This window comes from Paramisgurnus dabryanus, chromosome 11 (assembly GCF_030506205.2).
Source record: "Paramisgurnus dabryanus chromosome 11, PD_genome_1.1, whole genome shotgun sequence".
Lineage (NCBI taxonomy): Eukaryota > Metazoa > Chordata > Actinopteri > Cypriniformes > Cobitidae > Paramisgurnus > Paramisgurnus dabryanus.
The window spans coordinates 19,977,844-19,993,432 of NC_133347.1; the positions used below are offsets into that span (position 1 = coordinate 19,977,844).

The following is a 15,589-nucleotide window of genomic DNA, read 5'->3' on the forward strand; positions in this document are numbered from 1 at the left end:
AGTTAATGATCTGTAAGAATGATGCTTTATTAGTGCTGTTCATTGATTTTAGTTAGTTTTTTGACATTTGGATATAAAGTGTTTCAATACTACAATATATGGTGTAAAAACGTCTGAGTGCTGCCCTCTTCAGGTTGAACGGTGGCTACTGCAGTTGAATTTTCCTATTGGATGTTGGGTCCAAGAAATGACTCGTGACGTAAGCAGGTTCAAGCTCACCACGCCCTTGTTACGATCTCACCACACACTTGATACGAGCTTAGTTCGTCCCCTCTATCTCCGTTGGGATCTGCCCACTTTTCTTGCATTTTTCAAATATTGCAGTGGGTGGAGTCACGCTCTCACCAGGGGTTTAGTTACGCTTTAACTTTAATACTAAATGTTAGAATTAAAGGTCTCCTTCTTTCTGATCCCATTTTTTTAAACCCTAATTAGTGTGTAATGTTGCTATAATAGCATAAATAATACCTGTAAAATGATAAAGCTCAAAGTTCACTGCCGGGCAATATATTTTCTTTAATAGAATTCCTTCTTCAAAGCCTACACCGAACGACCGGTTTGGACTACAGCCCTCTGCTTCCTGCTTTAATGACGTCAGTAAAACGGTTCGTTGACTAAACTCCGCCCACAGGAATACGTCAGTCACCAGCTTTGGCTCAAACGGCTCTGCTAAGCTAAGCTGCTGTCGAATCACAACACACTAAACAAACTACACAATCAGAACTCGTTACGTATTTCTGAAGGAGGGACTTCACAGAACAAGGAAGACATCAGCCTGTTTTGAGGACAGTGAAAACAGCGTTATACAGATAAGTCAATTGTGTGAAAAATAACGTGTTTTTTTTACACGTGAAACATGAACACGTTATATTGCCCACTATAAACACAATCAAAGCTTCAAAAATACAGAAAGAACGGGGGCTTTAAAAAATTAAAGTCTGAAAAGAGACACAACAACACTAATTTTGGAATTATGAGTTTTCCGGTCATATAGCACAATATAAACTTTAGCCCTGTGTACGAGATATACTTTCACCATGTCTTACCCACTATCTCCTGCAATCTGTCCTCATCCATGTTGGGATCAAAGTCGCTGCCCAGCACGTCAGTGCTCCAGGTCTCACTGACCGTCTCAGAAATGTCCCGATCATCCGTCAGACCCATCATGTCCCGAATTTCAAACTTCCGTAGTTTATCGTCCAAATTATCCTGAGTGGTAGCTACAAAAACACAACCGAGAGTATTTATTCAAGCTACACGTTCACATTTTTTTTTGTTAGAAGATGCTTTTATTTTAATCAACTTATGACTGATGGAACATTTCCACTTAATTATATGAATAAAATGTATTGAAAAAATAAATTTCAGGTCATATGATCTAAAAAAACAAATTAACCTTGTTCATGTTCTAGAAGCTGCAAGGCCTCTGCACCATTACTGCCAGAGGGCCCCGGTCCTCCTTCAGACACAGACTCCACTTCTAGGTCCAGCGAGGAAACTGAATTGGAGCGGTTAGACGGCCCTGTAGACGGACCACAAATCATATATATATATATATATATATACAAATATTTTTTGCTTATTGTAAGGACTGTCTCCCTGTCTACCTTAAGCCAGGGTGTGGCATACATTGCGTGATCTCAATCTACAATCTTTTAAATGCCAAAAGATGTCTTTATATACTAGGTTATACCAAACCTATAATATTATACTTAATGGTTTTGATTTCTGAGAATATAACAAAGAAACTCAGAGACAGATTGACATGAACATTTATGTGCAAGAGAGTCATCTACTGGTTGTTTGATGAAAACACACCCTCAGAAATGCCCTCCAGGTTGTCGCTACAGAGTGAGAAGCGCAGCGTTTTGTCAGGTTTCCCATGCTGTTTGGTGTCATCGGCCGGGGTGTCTCCTTGCCCCCCATCTCCAAGATGCAAAGTTAGAACCTATGGACATGGTGCCATTGTCACATTCTCTCTATAACTGCTTTATATTGCTACTTAATGATATATTAAAAAACCCTTCTCACCTCGTTCTCGGACATCATCCCCGGTATGGTCTGCAGTGAGGTGCCGAATGAGATGACCAGTACATCTTCAGGTGCGACCTCCTGCAGAGACTCCTGGGAACTGGCTTCAGTCTCACCGTCCTGGGCCATGTTGGATCGGCTTCGGCTGCGAGAGCCTGCTGGGTGAGCAAGAAAGCGAGCGAGGACAAACTGTTAGGTTTAACAGCAAAAGTTAGGCAGCTAACAGGTTGCTAAAAGTGTTAGCTAGCTTTGGGCTAAAGGGCAAAAGCCTAAAATACCAGGATGATGCAGGCCTGCATGAGCACTGATAAAGACACTTACAAACATGCTCAAAATAAACTTAACTAACACATGCGATACAAGTGAACAAATATCAACTTACATAGAACACATGGAAAAAAGAAATTGTGTTCCATACAATTTGGCCTCAATGCAATTTCGACCTCAGAAAGCCCAGCACGGGCACACATGTAAGAGCATTTACAAAATGACAGCAAAACTGATTTGATTTATCACGTACAAGTGCATGTTCAGTCAGTGAGGTCATCACAAACAACCAGTTAACACTTTGATATTAATATACAGCTTGGGTGATCCAACCACAAATGGACAGCAGAGACAGAACGTCATCAACCCTTATTTACACGAATCTTAATTATGTCTCATGATCATTGCTTGTCTGAGCAACTGCAACTACAGTGATATCGCTAAGGGCACAGTGAAAGTAAAGCAAGTTAGATGTGCGATCGCGAACAGAAAAATACAGCACAGCGATGAATGGGAAAGCATGGGTAAAGCAGGGAAAGTCTGTAGAGGTACGGTGTTATCTGAACACATGACCCATGGCAGAGCGACAGGTCTACCCACCAAACGGGGTTACTAAAGGTATATGAGCGGACAGGCCAGTGGCTGAGGGCTCCCAACACGTCATGGCAGCCAGCTGTTGTCCTGATGATCATTGGCAGCAAGTCAAGAGAAAAGGTGGAAAGACAGGTGGGAATCAGGAAGTTGGTGGATAAGAGAAACAGAGTATGGCAAAGATCAGTAAATGAGAGTGAAACAAATGGTCTTCAACAATTTGCAGAAGAACACTGTCTATTGTTCATGTTTTGGAGGGTTACATAAGAAAAGGTGCTCCCTACTCCCTATCATTCACATTAGTAGCGACGCAATCTCCTTGATTTTAATTTAAGCTTGGCGACTTCCAGCGAAAGGAGCGACAGTGACCGTTGGCAACCGGATGGGGCGTTTCCAGTCGCATGACAAAGTTGAGAAAAGTTTAACTTTATGCAAATAATGAGCGACTTTCTGGAGCAACTACCAATGAGAGTCAAGCAGTGGAGTTAACATCATCCATCTCTCGTCAGTTACTGGAGTGGACGTTACTCATTTGTTTATGACAACCAGATTTAGAAACGCCCCCTAACGACCGCTTTGAAAGAGACAAGCGACACACAGCGACGAAGTCGCTTGTAATGTGAATGTGGTTTTAGGCAGAATCATATCATTTATGAAACCGCAAAAGTAACCATATTGTGACCTGTGCTGGCAAAATGAGTCAGAATTTGAACAGCCTAATTTTAAACTGCAGGCAAAAGAAAGTATAATTATCAATTTTGACAAAATAGGCTTTATGCCCAGCTGCACTACTTCCTGAACTTCAGCCAGCTCCTTGTTTCCTGTCTGCCATTATTGGACAAACTGATTAATCCAGGTGTGCCTGACCTCAGTAGTCACAAACAAATTTATTAATCCAGGTGTGCCTGACCTAAGTAGTCACAACAACAATAAGCTGGATTAATCAGTTTGTCCAATAATGGCAGACAGGAAAAAAGGAGCTGGCTGAAGTTCAGGAAGTAGTGCAGCTGGGCATAAAGCCTATTGGGGTTTTCATAAAAATAAGTTGTGTGTATTTGGGGGGAGGATGTGATGGTTGTTAATGTAATTTTATGTTAAAACTCAATAAAAAAGTATTTACAAATAAAAAACATGCAGGAATTAGCAAATAAAGTGCAGTATGTTAAAAGAGTTATTAAGAGCGACAAGGCTCAAAAACGATCTTCCTGACTGACAGATCTGAAGCATGCACACAAACGCGCGAGCCTGATATATATATACATGTACACAGAATAACAGTTTTTACAAAAGTTTCTATTTTGACAAGAATTCACGCAGATATAATCGGTTATGTCTAAAGTGAATGTTTGGTAAACTGGAGGAAAAAACCGTTGATGTGTAACGTTATATTAGATCCTTGCATTTGAAGTAGATCTTAAAGCTGTCTTAGTAGATCTTATTGTTTATCTAAATGTCAATCAAAGAATAAAAGAAAGAACAAAGTTGATCATATATTTTTCCTCTAGATATTGTTTTTGACTTTGTGTGTGCCAAATCTATTAGTTTACAAGAGATGTTAATGTATGGATGCCGTGATTTTGTTTTTTAACCTTCAAAAATCGTTAACTAAATTTTTCTTAAACCTACCTTTCCTGACTCGATCAACTACAAACAGGTGTAGCTTTGAATTTTTTGTCAGATTCCCACAAATCATAAATTGTTTTGAAATCTTTAATTTAATTTTTAATAGAAAATATCAAAATATAAATAACTATTTTTTTTATTTGCTCATTACGACTCATTTGCCAGCATGGGTCAAATATTACAACACTACATTAGCAGTATCTCAGTGCATGACACAATGTTGAGTTAACATTTTCCACTGAACTCACAAGCATTCTGGGATTATTTTGAAGCAACATCATTTACATGCCATACATTTCATGTTGCACAGCACATACCAATTCCCTCTTGTGACAGGCATTGCACTAGGTTTTCTCTATGTTTTTAAAAATGATAGTGTAGTGCTGCTGGACTTTGAACTTGCTCTTGGTTTGTGTTTTCTTCACTAATTAAAGCAAATATTTATATATATACACTGTAATTCAGTACATATTCTGTGTTTTTTTTTTTCAAATTCTATTTAAAGGTTATACAAGACCTCTAATCTGGGTATGATCGTATACAAAGTATACATTTTTATCAAACCTAACCCCACCCTAACACCTAAAAGTAACGATCATGCATTAAGGTTGTGCTTTATTGCTTAGGAACATTAAATAATAAAAATTTATCAGAATACATAAACACTATCTCAGGTGTAATTAAAGGAAACATACAGTAAATAAATCTAATGCATGAGGATTACCAATGGGAAGTCTGTTCTTTTTGTTGGCCGGCGTTGTTGCTGGGGAAAGCTGGGGAGTGTTAGAGGGTGTGAGCTCCAGGCTGTTGCTCTTTATCGTGCGGGACTGAGGTACATTGATTAGCAAGGTCTCCAGAGCCAGGTGGTCCTCTTCTCTGAGCTGATCTCCTGCTGTGACCGCACGCACAAAGTCCAACTGAACACAAAAACAATTTAAAGTAGGTGTGAAAAAGATGTGCGAAGTTGGAATAAAACAGGTTTATGGAAGGTGTACAGTAAGCTTACTTTAAAAAAAATGGAAGATCATTTATAATCAGTGGTGCTAATGTAAGCAGGTGAGTCTCATTATTCAGCTATCATCATTAGTGAATTTCAAACAGTGAGTTTAATGCAATAACAGCATAGGAGTCAAGCTAATTGGCTTTTTGAATGATAGCTGGTTGATGAACACATTGCTTCACATGCTGAGAAGAAAACACAGGCATGCAGGGAAATAGAGAGGTACTGCCTCTTGGCAGTGTTAGGCAGGAAGGGTTAAGGCATTTTGATTGGAAAGGTATGTTGTATGACTGTTACAGCTTTATTGGTTGAATGGGTTTGGGCATGTCTACTTTTACTGTAAATCAAGTCATTTTTCATAGTTAGAGGAGCTGAATAAGTGTAATGTATTAACATGACAGGCTGATTATTAAAAACAAATTTAGCATTACGTATTCATATATGATAAAAGCTATAAATAAAAATTGGTTGATTAGTATCCTTACAAAGACTTTATCAGAAAGTGGCTTTAGAAGTCAAAATATTGCTTATTTTTATTTTACTGAACATAAGCCTTTTTAGTAGCTTAGAATCTGAAGTAATTTATTTTGAAATCAAGCTTGTCAATCCAAGTATGTGAACATACTACATGTACTGTCAAACGCACAGCCTTGCAAAGTATAGTTTATTTTACTTGTACGTGTACACAGCTGTTCGACGCATACACATTGCGACAAAATACAATGCATAACCTGGGCTACATACTACATTCTCCTGAAGGCGCTCTTCTGATGACGAAAATTGTGTCACATTCACTGTACCCAGACCGTCACATACACGTAAAAAATTCACTATACTTCAGCCAAACAGAACACATACTTGGGTTCAACTTCTCACTGCATTATTATTGGACTTATGACACTAACGATAGTGGCTTGTGTACATGATAATGCTCGGGACATTACTTTAAATTGACATGATTAATCTGAATCAAGAAATTTTGTAGCTTATAAAATTATTGCAATGAGAAGAATGCATGCAATGTTCTGACCTTAAACATCTCAAAATTTCCTCTGGATTCAGTAACACTGTTACAAAACTGTACTGACCAGTATTTTAGAGGTGTGACTTTATAGCTATTAAGTGCAAAGGCCTCTTAAGCCCATTGGTATCATGTAATCATCAGCTGAAGTTCATCCCCCACATATTCTTTAATACGTACCAAAGCCAAAAGTTGATTGTGTGTCAAGTAAACCACAGTACGCGTCAGGCCCTCCAGTAAATTCATTGAAGACATGGGAGGAGTCTCGACAGCTCGTCCACCAATTACAACATCCAAAAAGGCAGCAACGCATGTCTGAGAACATTCAAAAGCAAACCGATCAATAAAAGAGAAGTAGAAATAAACCATTAAACATTGCATGGAAAAATTCGGGAAAGCTTATTCGTATCATACTTATACAATGTGATATTTTCATTAATACATATTATATACTTATAGCATAAATGCAGCACAATATCAACCTTTATAGGTTGTATTTCAGAGCACATTGCACAGTGTATGCCTACTTATATTTTAATCTTAATACATCTGTACACATAGATTATAGTTTCAGATGAAGAAACAAGAAATTGTGATGCCTCAAACCTTATCAAACTTTAATAAGCTGCTTTTACGTCGAGGATCCCCATCATCTGCATCAGACATGGCTAACTGCTGCAACAACTGCCCCACCTAAATATCAGATTTTATTTATGACATACATATTCTCATATACAAATTCATCATATGTAGATCAAAATGAAGCAAAGACATTTTAACAAATCATTTACAGCATCAGTCAGAGTGTTTTCTGTTTTAACATTAGATTCACTCACTGAACCATGATTATATTATAGACCGTTTCAGCAGTAACAACATAAACAAGCCGCTGTCGCGGTCCGCACGTAACTTCCGGTAAACTCCGCTAATAATAAATAACAACAAAGTTCTTTAAACATAGTTTATTTATATAACAAGCAAACAAAACAACACATAGATTACCTAGGAAACCAAAACATTTGTTATTTTCGACGAGTTTAGCAACTAGTCAGACCATTAAAAAAACGAAACTGGAAGTAAGGTTCGGATCCAGACGTGTATCACGTGCGTCCGATGAAACCGTCTATACATTGAACCAAAATTAATTGAATACCGTTACCATATTGTGTGTACCTAAACCCAAGTGTGACAACCCAAATGTATACTGTGATCCAAGGATGGTTAAGTAAGTTGAATTACTGACCGATTATGATTTTTTTTGACAGACAAACTGTAATGAAAAAGGATAACAATCATCATCTACCTGCATGAGGTTGAAGCGTGCCACCTCATTAATTGGTGCGTCCGAGATGATGCCATACTGCTCAGGGTTGACAATGGCTGGGCAGATGAAACACGTGAGCAGCAGGTCAGTGCACATCTTCCTCACCTCTCCGACCTCTAACCTCTCCACCCGTGCCAGTGTCTTATACATTTGAGACACAATCCAGCGCAGGCTCTGTGGGAAACAGTAGGTGTTCTGCTTCAGGTACCCAATGAAGGAGTTGACCAGGGTCACCAGCTTGGCCTCATTGGCCTCCACCGCCGCTTGGACCTTCCTGCGGTACTCCTCTGTACCCTTCTCCCCGAATAGACGCTCCTGCTGAGCCGGGGTGAAGCGGTCGATCAGTTTAGCGGGGTCCGTCTCCAAATGGTCCTCATCCTCTACCAGAAGCTGCATTATGGGCTCATGGAGGGTGGCGGTGAGGAAGAGCTTGGCAGAATACAGGCCCTCGGAGAACAGCTTAAAAAGGATGCTGAATGCACACGTGCCTCGCCTCAGCAAGCGTCGTGGGTTGTCATTCTCCTTTAACTCGAATTCCACCAGATAACGGAGCACCTGATGGCATGAGTTAAACAAAGCAGATGTTACCTTGCTTAAACCTTCCTGATATTTATTTTTCACAGATACTGGTTTATATTACCAATCATACAAAAATACAATATTGAAAAATGTGAAGAGTCTAAATATTTTCTGAATGTGCCCAACATTTCAAAAGGCCCAATAAGTACAGTACTGTGCAAATTAGGCCGCCATGCCAGAATTAGATTTGTTGTTTTTGCAATGTTGTAGTGATTATATATAATTGTTTCTCAGTCTCTTTAATAGAATACATCCAGAAAATACAGGAAATGTGTATATAGTATTAAAAACTGTATAAAAATGTAAACTGATGTGTCAAGTTTTTAGGGTAAACTCCCCTTTCACTTAGCAATAGCAGGAAACTGCAGGATCTCTTAAACCTAAATAAAATTAAATCCTAATTTTAAAGAAATTAGTATTTTTACTTCATTCACACTGACGATGCCAAAAGACGACATTAAGTCCTGAAAATTTCTTTTTTTTTTAAGATTTCCTGTTTGTATCTTTTTGTATCTATACTACTTTTAGTAGTTTTAATGTCCATCCATATTTATTTTTCAATCTATTTTATTATTATTTTAAGTCTGGTGGTGGTGGCCTAAGACTTTGCACAGTACTGTATGTAATGCCAATATGTAAGCTTTATTACTGCACATTCCAGTTTGTTTGATTTACCTGCAGCAGGTAGCTTTCATCTTCTTGCATGATGCAGTTGCCATAGAGTGATGTGAAGACTGTGTGTATGACTCCTTGAGTGTGCTCGTGGTTCAGTCTCTCTCCTGCCACAAGACATGAGGCCACCAGCCGTGGGTTTTCCCTGAGCCGGCCCAGGAACTCCCCATAGATGCTCTCCTGAAAGCCCAGCGTTTTATAACCATCCACAAACTGTGTGTCCTCGAGAACCTTGGCATGTTGGCAGCATTCTGCCGGGGACGCCTCTGCACTGAAGTGAGAAGAAGAGACATTTAGAGGACTGTGTGAGAGTTTACATGTAGGCCAATGCCGGACAACCTGTTTTAGGCCAAACAGTATTGTCCAGCTTACACATATATACGTTTTAAACAGCCTAGCTGTTGCAGAGGTCAGAGCAAAAAAGTAGTCAGTTAGTTCAAAGAGATTAAGTTAAGGAATAACATGAAATAGCAAGAGGGCTGATGGGTATTGCAGTATTACAGTGTGAAAGTTTGACAGTTTTATTGCCTCTTACACTTTGTTCAGAGTATAGAATGAGATCAAAAGAGAATGAACAAGCAAGGACAAGCTATGACTTTGCATATTTAATTACAGGATTTTGCCATTCCAGTTTGTGACTGATTTAGAGAAGATCTTAGAAAATTACAGCACCAAACCCTGTAAAAACGCTCTAATCTTGGGTTGTAGCTTTAAAAGGAATCAGAACCTGCCCAGCAAGATTAATCCAGATTCATCTATCCAGAGCCACCCCTAATAAGATGATCTTACAGTTCTAAAACTTCAGGTAATTTGCCCATTGATGAAAGATTAACATGAAAAGTGCAGTCACCTGGTGAGTATGAGGCGGTCAAGATTGATCCTCTGCTGTTTGGCGATCCAGGCCGCCCTGTAGAGCTTCTCAGCGGTCTTCAGCACCTCATTGTTGAGTCTCTGGAGGAGCTGTTTCTCAGACGCAACATACAGCCGCTCCTGCTTCAGGTGGTGGGCCAGAGTGTGAATGTCTGGCTTCACCATCGTTCAGCTCAGCCACAGTGCTAGGGGGCAAAACAAGCAAAGGAGAGAAATTGAAACTTAAATACAACATTAAAACAGCTGAATGTGATCTTCATGTAAAATTGATACAATGAATAAAAGAAAGGTAGACAAGTGATTCCAAAAGAGTTATGCAAAACATAAAAAGACATTAAGAGTAGAAAACAAAATTCATTTGTAAGAAAGCTGTAGATGGAAATAAGTTTTGATCGAGGAGTTATTTTAGTAAACCAAAAACACGAAATAACTCTTAGGCAACGCCCTGGATTACAGATGATCATCACCTATTTCGAGACACTTTACCATAAATCATGTATTCTGCTGGGTCATGTGATGTCTAACTATCTCTGGGATTTTTATTCACTGGAAATATGTGGTAAGACCTTCAATGTTTCATAATATTGTACTGTACTCTAAGCCTTTTTTGGGTTTGTAAGCAATTTTTTGTTTGCATCCAAATAAACAAGTAATACTCATAAAGGTCTCTACTACTATGGTCTATGATCACTTTAGCACTAGTGGTCCGCCAAACCCCCCCAGTGGTCCGCCAAAAGATGACCTAAACTATCGTGTATCGTGTATCTCTTATTTTTACATTTTCTTTTTTATATATTGTTTTCTCATTTCTGTGTAAAGCGCTTTGAATGACCTCTGTGTATGAAACGTGCTATACAAATAAACTTGCCTTGCCTTGCCTTGCCTTGCCTAAACTACTCACTTATTTTAGTAGATTTTTAATGCACTTGCGAAACTGTGATATCAGTTCTTGCCTTTCTGTTTTAATAACGTAAAAATGGATCAGTTGGCTAAACCAAAGAGGGTCAAAATTAAAAGAGAAAACAGCTTAAATTAGGGCTGGGTGTCGATTCAGATGTTCCAGATCGATTCGATTTCGATTCACAAGCTATCAAATCGATTCGATTCCGATTCTCGATTAAATTTTCGATTCTGGTTCTCAGGTAGGTTTTTATACTCGATTCCCGATTCAACTCAATGAATATAGATTTAATACACATACTATATTAATAAAAAAGAACAGTGAACAGCAGTTTACAAGTGGGTAATTAATAAAAAGAAATTAAAAGCCACAACACGTCTTGCTTGCGAAATCTAAAATGCTTCCATTCCTCCGTTCCATGTTTGCGGAAATAAATATGAAAAAAAAATCGATTCTGCTCTTTGAGAATCGATTTTTAATCGCCCACGTTTTTAAAAAACGATTAATCGAAAAATCGATTTTTTTGCCCAGCCCTAGCTTAAATACAGGAGATCTATTAGTTTTGTAATGTACTAGTTTTTGTTTCATGTGTAAAATCCCTGTAATTTCAGTGATTTTGGACATTAAGGGGAACTTTTTTTCCAGTATTTTATTGTTACCATAGTTACAACCATATACCCACCACCTCAGTTTTAAACTAATGGCTTTTTGGAATGTCATGGGAATGTAAGTGGGACCTAGGCTGTTATAGTATGTTTAATTGCAGTTTTTTTTTCACATGTGCAGTTTGTTGTTCATATTAAGCTGCAACTCATTTCACATTTACTATTTCAAATGAAATAAAATTCATATAATAATTTCTGAACATAGCATAGTGTGAGAGTGGGATTCTGTTCCAGTTTAAATGAATTACCACTGGTATTAGTACTGGACTTCACAATACTGTTCTAGTAGTTTAACTGATTCGCTGATTTCGGCATTACAGTGGATCGCAGTACTTAATAATAGGAGCAAATGAAGCCTATGAAAGCTGGAAAGCCACTGACGGCAAGTTAAATAAACTGAGCGTGTATCCTGCTGTGTAAGACACATAATCATGTCTAAACAGGAAGGCCGCTCGATTTCCTCTGAGGGGAATTGAATAGAGCAATGTTCTTATGAGGCCATAAACACCAACATTCAGCATTGGAAAATTGCATGAATTTTATATGGTCCAAAGGGCATGCTGAACCAAAACATTTTTTAATTACTTCACCTTTTAGTACCAGAGTCAGCACAAAGCAAACACACACAACTGCTTTGGTGTGTTTCTGTTAACCCTGTGAAACAGCTGAGAATGGGGCGCACCACGTCTGCTTATTGGTTTTGTGTAAATGGATGGCATGCAAAAACATTGTGCAAAAATGTTTTAAACAGAGTAAAATATGATTAAACGGCAATTATTCAAATCAACAATTCAATATTACGATCCTTATTGTTAGGCCAAGTCTGATCAGTGATCATAGGCAATACCAACAATTCTGATAAAAAATACATGTGGCTTATTCATTTGATATAATGTAAATGTAATGCTGATGTTACTGGATACCATACAAGGTATAAATAATTTACTGTCAAGCAGTCATCACAAAATAAACAAACAAAAAAATACAGTAGGATCTGATCGGTATTGGCCGATACTCAGAATTCTGGTATCAAATGGAAATGGAATGAAAAAAGTACATTTCCGAGTATGAATCGACCGATACTGATTTTTGTTTCGCAGCCTTAGCCGATGACCGATACAGGCTGCCAATTTTCTTGAGCCGATATTTGGAGCCAGTACTGCTGTTGCTCACTCAATTTACATCATAAAAATGACACAATGATGCCAAATGTTAGTCTCAATTTAAAAAAAGTTACATTTATTGAACTTTAAAAAAAAAACTATATTTAACAAATAGTAAAAACAGGTGAGGGTGCTATGGAACCATGAAGTGCACTCTCCACAATGACGAGGAACTCTCAGCCGGCCGATATATCGGTCTATCACTATTTCCAAGCATTTCCTATGAATAAAATATTCAAAAGGCTAAATCAAATCTAGAGGTTTTTTAACAATAACAGTTTATATATGAAAAGCAAGAGATTTTGCATAAAAGCGCAGTCTGATCTGATTGGATTATAATGCAGCGGTTTTCCACATGAGGAACATCTCAGGACCTGCCAGACGTTTGTTTGGTGGCAAGCAACATGACGGGACAGTATGCTGCAATGCACTGGCATCAACATCAGTGGTGACAAGCAACTAAAAGAAAGACATCTATTTACTTTCTCTTTTTACGCTCTGGACTGCTGCCGATGCTGTTTTTAGCAACAGTTAAAAGGCACAATTTCTGAAAGCACTGGGAGCAGCGTGAAGGTCCTTTTTTCAGTTCCTCTGTTCTGAGGAGCTGCATATGAATTAAATCTGACAGCATCTCAGCAGGTAGAGCACACACAACTGTATTCTCGCATGAAACATACAAGACAAAATGTCTTGTGTTGGTAAGAATGTTTAAACATTCACCGTAGGGGTAAATTTTAGATACATGCATGAACAACTTTCTAGAAATGAAGTACTGTCTGTGGTACTTCCTGGCATCTGTAATGCTGTAACTGTTACAGAAACTGATTATCAAGGGAATATGTTTGATATTTACATAAACGGTTACATCTATATTAATAACAACTGAATGAGAACGAGAACCAATAACAATATGAACATGCACGACAGTAAGTAAAAATTAACTTAGAGTAGTTTACTAGTAACTCACCCTTCAAATATTTACCATCATAATTACATTAAATTACAAAATGAGTAACAAAATCACAATTGGTCTTCTCGGTGGGTGTTTAACTATGTTAATGTTATATGTTTGTAAACATCCATGTAAAGCCAAATCATTTTTTCATATAAAACAGTTGGCGGCTAAGAATCACATTTGGCCAAAAATGTTCTCAATTTGCTTGCCATTGGCAGGTCAATATCAGACACTGCAGGTAATACACATCTAAAAGCATCTGGCTTTCTCAAAGCTATTCCTCTGGCTACTTGTTTAAAAACAGATCAACCAGAAGCGCTGTCACTCTCAGGTAAGGTGGGCGCCTTAACAAGGATCCCTTTTTCATTTCTTCTTCCTCATTGTTTCTGGTTAAGCCAATTTTCTCAGTGCCCTTAGTTTTAAAGAGCTTTGCGTACTGAAAAGCGAAATCAAACACTTTCACATATTTGCAGCACACCAGAGCCAGCCACACAGCAGAAAAACTGCCCAATTACTCCATTAAGTGGTAAATGCGGTTACAAATCTGTGGTGGTCTTTGTTTGTAAGGAGCATCAAAATGACATTGCAGATGTTACGACCGCGGACATGAGAAACTTTGTTTCCGTTTCCTGGCAAGTACATTTAAACAGCCAATAAGGAGATATTTCATCTGCTTTCCGGAACCAAAACCACATTTCCATTGACCAACTACATAATGTAAATGGAATGTAAAGATATAAAGAGATGACCTTGGTCAGTAAAGCTCATAGTGAAAGCTTTCAGTATTTTCACATCTGCATTCTTCTGCTAGTGCTGCTATCTGGCTGACCACCGAAAATCCCATAACCAAGCACGAATGCGGTGTAGAGGAGTGTGTGGGAGTACTGCACGGAAATGTTTCCAACCCAGGATAAGACCTGCACTTTTCTCAGACAATGCAAAACGTTATTTGTGGTTTAATGAAAATGTACAGCAAGCAAATCTGACATCCTCAGATAAAAAGACAACCACATCTTAATATGAGGTCAACAAACAATACCTGTACATAAGAATAAACCTGTTAACTGAGAAGCAATGTCTGTTGTAGTAATATGTCATCAGAATGAGAAAATTCTCTCATCATTTTATTTAATAAATTATGTTTTAAATTAATAATTAAATTTAGATTATTTAGCGATTGATACATCGCGTATCCATGGCAAGATAGAGATCAGCATTGTGAAATCATATGAGAACCAATGAGATTTGATGTTATCGAAGTTATCCATGTTTCCATGGATAATATGCAATGTACTGCTAAATAAGCTTAAAATAAAAACAGTTTACTTAACATATCACAAATTGTTTAATTTGATTCATGTATATTATGAAAGACATACAGTTCTGGACAAAAATATTATCCCCCTTGGTAAATATGAGCAAAGAAAGCTGTGAAAATAAATCTACAATTTTTCTCATTTTGAGCTTTAATTGAAAGTGTGGGGAAATTACGTACTGAAATAAATGTTTTTCTCTAATACAGAATGGACAATTATTGCCCCCCCCAGACATTTTTATGAGTAAAATATCTCTGAAGTATATTCCCATTGATATTAACATTTTCTTAGCACACCAAGGTGAACGGAGACATGATGTTGTCCAGTCATAACTTCCAGTTTCACAGAGAATTAATATGAAGTAACAAAAAGCCCAAATCCCCTTCTTCATTCATAACAATGGGTAAAACCAAAGACCATAGTTCTGATGTGCAGCAAAAGATTGTTGAGCTGAAAACAGAAAGTGGCTTTAAGGAAATAGTATTTCCACAATTAAGGCAATAATGACAACGTTTTAATCGGCTGAAGATATTGCAAATCTGCCTGAAAAAGGACGTGTGTCTATATTGTCTTAATGCTTAGCAAGGAGAATAATTTAAGTGGCCAAAGAC

General features: G+C 37.9%; 1 protein-coding gene across 6 annotated transcripts in view; it reads right to left on the reverse strand.

Moving 5' to 3' along the window:
• gapvd1 (GTPase activating protein and VPS9 domains 1) overlaps positions 1 to 15,589 on the reverse strand; it is a 39,405-nt gene that overhangs the window by 17,603 nt on the left and 6,213 nt on the right. For 2 of the 6 annotated variants that reach the window (XM_065247300.1, XM_065247297.1), the window contains exons 2-12: positions 9,959 to 10,163; positions 9,112 to 9,379; positions 7,837 to 8,412; positions 7,140 to 7,226; positions 6,714 to 6,848; positions 5,237 to 5,429; positions 2,899 to 2,979; positions 2,032 to 2,189; positions 1,819 to 1,948; positions 1,397 to 1,522; positions 1,047 to 1,220 (exon numbers count right to left, since the gene is read on the reverse strand). In XM_065247300.1, coding sequence (XP_065103372.1) covers positions 1,047 to 1,220; positions 1,397 to 1,522; positions 1,819 to 1,948; positions 2,032 to 2,189; positions 2,899 to 2,979; positions 5,237 to 5,429; positions 6,714 to 6,848; positions 7,140 to 7,226; positions 7,837 to 8,412; positions 9,112 to 9,379; positions 9,959 to 10,143 — 2,113 coding nt within the window. In that variant the 5' untranslated portion in view covers positions 10,144 to 10,163. The remainder of the gene's footprint in view (positions 1 to 1,046; positions 1,221 to 1,396; positions 1,523 to 1,818; positions 1,949 to 2,031; positions 2,190 to 2,898; positions 2,980 to 5,236; positions 5,430 to 6,713; positions 6,849 to 7,139; positions 7,227 to 7,836; positions 8,413 to 9,111; positions 9,380 to 9,958; positions 10,164 to 15,589) is intronic. The other 4 variants (XM_065247303.1, XM_065247302.1, XM_065247298.1 and 1 more) reach the window with 3 other exon arrangements.